Genomic DNA, 3,115 nt, shown 5'->3' with positions numbered 1-3,115 from the left:
TGCCACTGATGATTCAAACGTGAGTTTTGAGCAGTGTAGAGTAGCGCTTGTTGTTTGTACTTTGTCTGATCACAAATGCAGACATGTTTTTTTGTTTACGCGGTGTGATACGCAACGCAACGCATAAAAAGACAGTATAAGTCATTATAATCCGTAATTATGTCCCCACTGGATGCAACAAATGCCTCGTTTATAATGGGTTTTCATGTTTTTGAATCGTCGCTCCGGCCGGACAGGGCATCACAGTATGGTGAAGGGCGTAACATTTCCGTCACACGCTTGAGGTATTCGGCCAATCACAACGCACTGGATAGCTGGCCAATCAGAGCACACCTCGCTTTTCAGACCGATGCGCTTTATAAAAATCGACGCGTTTCAGAAAGGCGGGGCATAGAGGAGAAACAATAATGTACAGTATGTGGAAAATAATGTGTTTTTGAACCTTAAACCGCATAAACACATTTCATTACACCAAATACACAAAATAATGTTCTTTTTAGCAACGTCATATGACCCCTTTAAGGAACCTGAATCAGAATCAAGCAGATTCTCTTTATGAACTTTGTATCTTTGTATCTTCTTTCCACAGCTGGTTTAGTCGGTGGTTGAAGAGGAAAAAGACCCAGAAGTTTAGGAGAAGGTGTTTCAAATGCTATAAGAAGGAGTGTATGAATGCCAAGGAAGGATCCGAACTCTGTGAGAATTGCAAACTCGAAGAAATCCATAGAAACTACAGCCTGATTAAAACGGATCGCTTCAGCCTCTTTAATGAGTTCTTGGAAATGGGTACAGATCTTGAAAATATACTTACAGATACAATTGTAATTGTTTTGGACTTGGAGGTGGGCTCTTTTGATGTGGGCCAGCAATAACCACCCCTCCAACTAACATATAATTGCATGCTAACATCCACTCTAAGCACCTTAGCAATTGCACTCTAACCACTTGGCAACCACGCACAATAACCTAGCATTGTTGCAGAGATTTGCATGAAATATTTTATTACAAAGCTTTTGTTTTCTTTGAAACACACACATATCTGATTTTTGCATTGTCCTTTTCTCCCCTCCCCAGTGATCCAGTTCAGTTTTACTACTATCTTTGTAGCGGCATTTCCTTTGGCTCCATTGTTGGCTCTTCTAAACAACATCATTGAGATCCGATTGGATGCCATTAAGATGGTCAGCCTTGAGCGCAGACTAGTGCCAACGAAGGCCAATGATATTGGTGAGAGAATATTCTGTGAAAATATTCTCGTTCTGATCTCACTGTCAGAGAGTTGTAGTCACTGCTATTCCTAAAGACCAAAAAAAAAAAAAAAACATTGTTAAGGGTAAAATGAGGTTGTGTTTGGCACAGTTTTTTCAAGTGCCCTTCTGTTGCAGCTGAAGTTTGTTTTTAACAGGATCCCTCATCCTTAGGGACCAGGCACTGAAGGTTAAAGCATTCAAATCCCTATTACGTATTTTTCTGCCATACATTTTTTTTCTGTAAATTTGAAATTTTCCTCCTCCTAGACTTATTTTTGTGACAATCAAACCGATTGTTCAGATCATGACAACTACAGCCTCCTTCAGACTGTCAACCCAAATCTGATTTTTGTGCAATTCTGATTGAAATCCGATAATACTTAGATTAGTCTGAATGACAAAGAACTACATGAAATCCGATTTTTGCAAATCTGTTTTAGCTACATTCATATGTGGTATGGATTCCTGAATTCCTGATTGCCCCATTCCTGAAAATCCGTTTCATTCTGACCAGTCAGATCGGATTTAGCGTAGATTTTTCACATTCTCACGCCACGTAAAACATAAACATCTCAGACGGTTTTGTAGAAAACATACTGAACGTCTTTGCAGAAACAAGCTTGTGTTGTTGTAAAGTGCAAGTCAAGTGAAAAAAGACTAATGTGATCTAATGCTAGTATACGCACCTCTTTGAGTTTTGAAACCAGTGGAGACAGCAGCACGGAATAAAGTTGCACATTCCAGCCTAATGCGTTTCTGCCGCTGCCTCATAAGACGAAATAAAATCCAGCCTGACGGCAACATGTTGTCATGTCGTAAGTCTGATGATACATGGGGCAACTTTTTGAGCAATGTTGTCGGGCAACGTTGGGCAATGTTGCTGTCAACGGGCAACAGGTGAGACAGAGGGCCCATCTAAAGTATCCAGATAGAAATGTGTTACCCATTCTTAATGGGAAAGTGCCCAAGAAACATTGCTCAAAGTTACCCGACAAAATAGCTCAAAAAGTTGCCCAGTGTATCTTCAGCCTAAGACATCATCTGTTTTGCCATAGAAACCAACTAGGGGTCTCCCCGACTAAGGATTTTCATAGTCGAATCGGAATTTTTGAATCTTGCTGATATTCGACTGGTGGTGTCCCCGACTAAGGATTTTCATAGTCGAATCGGAATTTTCGAATCTTGCCGATAGTCGACTGATAGTCGAATCATATGTTTGGGGGCGGGGGGCAAAATACATTAACAAGAGTCAAGTCAGACATTCGACAGCCATAATTACCTACGCACAGGGAAAATGTGTAGCTAAAGGACGCCTCGCAGATACAAAAATAATGTTTTGAGCATCAACGAAACCCTAAGAATTCACAACATTTTTTACAATAGTGCTCTCATTATAATGTTATGTATATGACCATGGGCGACATTTGACTCTAGTCAAGGTGGGCAAGAAAAAAAAAAATAAAAAAAAAAAATATATATATATATATATATTAAATAAATAAAAGCAAAATATTTTTTTTCTGATGTATGCATCAAAACAATGCCCTACCATACTGCAACGCATCAAAGCAGTCAATTCAACACAGTCAAGAATAACTTAAAGAGGTTGCCACCGTTTAGTAAACTGTGGACTAGCTTTGGCTCTTCCTGCTGACTTGAATGGTGATGTTTTCCGTTTCCGTCAGTGGATGGCCTTTCATTTTTAACCAGAAATGTGCACGCTGATTTTCTGATGTTCACTGAAGTTTTTCGTGTCTTTTTACCGTGTCACTTGAAATGTTTCCTTTTTGAATCGTTGTTACCAAAGGCGAGACACGTGAGGAAAAAATAAACGATCAGTTGTGGGACTATATTCTGTCATAAAT

General features: G+C 39.5%; 1 protein-coding gene across 1 annotated transcript in view; it reads left to right on the top strand.

The window, feature by feature from the left end:
• LOC107703062 (anoctamin-9-like) overlaps positions 1-3,115 on the top strand; it is a 21,943-nt gene that overhangs the window by 13,990 nt on the left and 4,838 nt on the right. Inside the window, exons 18-19 of the mRNA XM_016505564.1 lie at positions 590-786; positions 1,075-1,227. Coding sequence (XP_016361050.1) covers positions 590-786; positions 1,075-1,227 — 350 coding nt within the window. The remainder of the gene's footprint in view (positions 1-589; positions 787-1,074; positions 1,228-3,115) is intronic.

This window comes from Sinocyclocheilus anshuiensis, unplaced genomic scaffold, assembly GCF_001515605.1.
Source record: "Sinocyclocheilus anshuiensis isolate Anshui unplaced genomic scaffold, SAMN03320099.WGS_v1.1 scaffold2203, whole genome shotgun sequence".
NCBI classification, from domain to species: domain Eukaryota; kingdom Metazoa; phylum Chordata; class Actinopteri; order Cypriniformes; family Cyprinidae; genus Sinocyclocheilus; species Sinocyclocheilus anshuiensis.
This window is presented reverse-complemented; position numbering and strand designations above follow the sequence as displayed.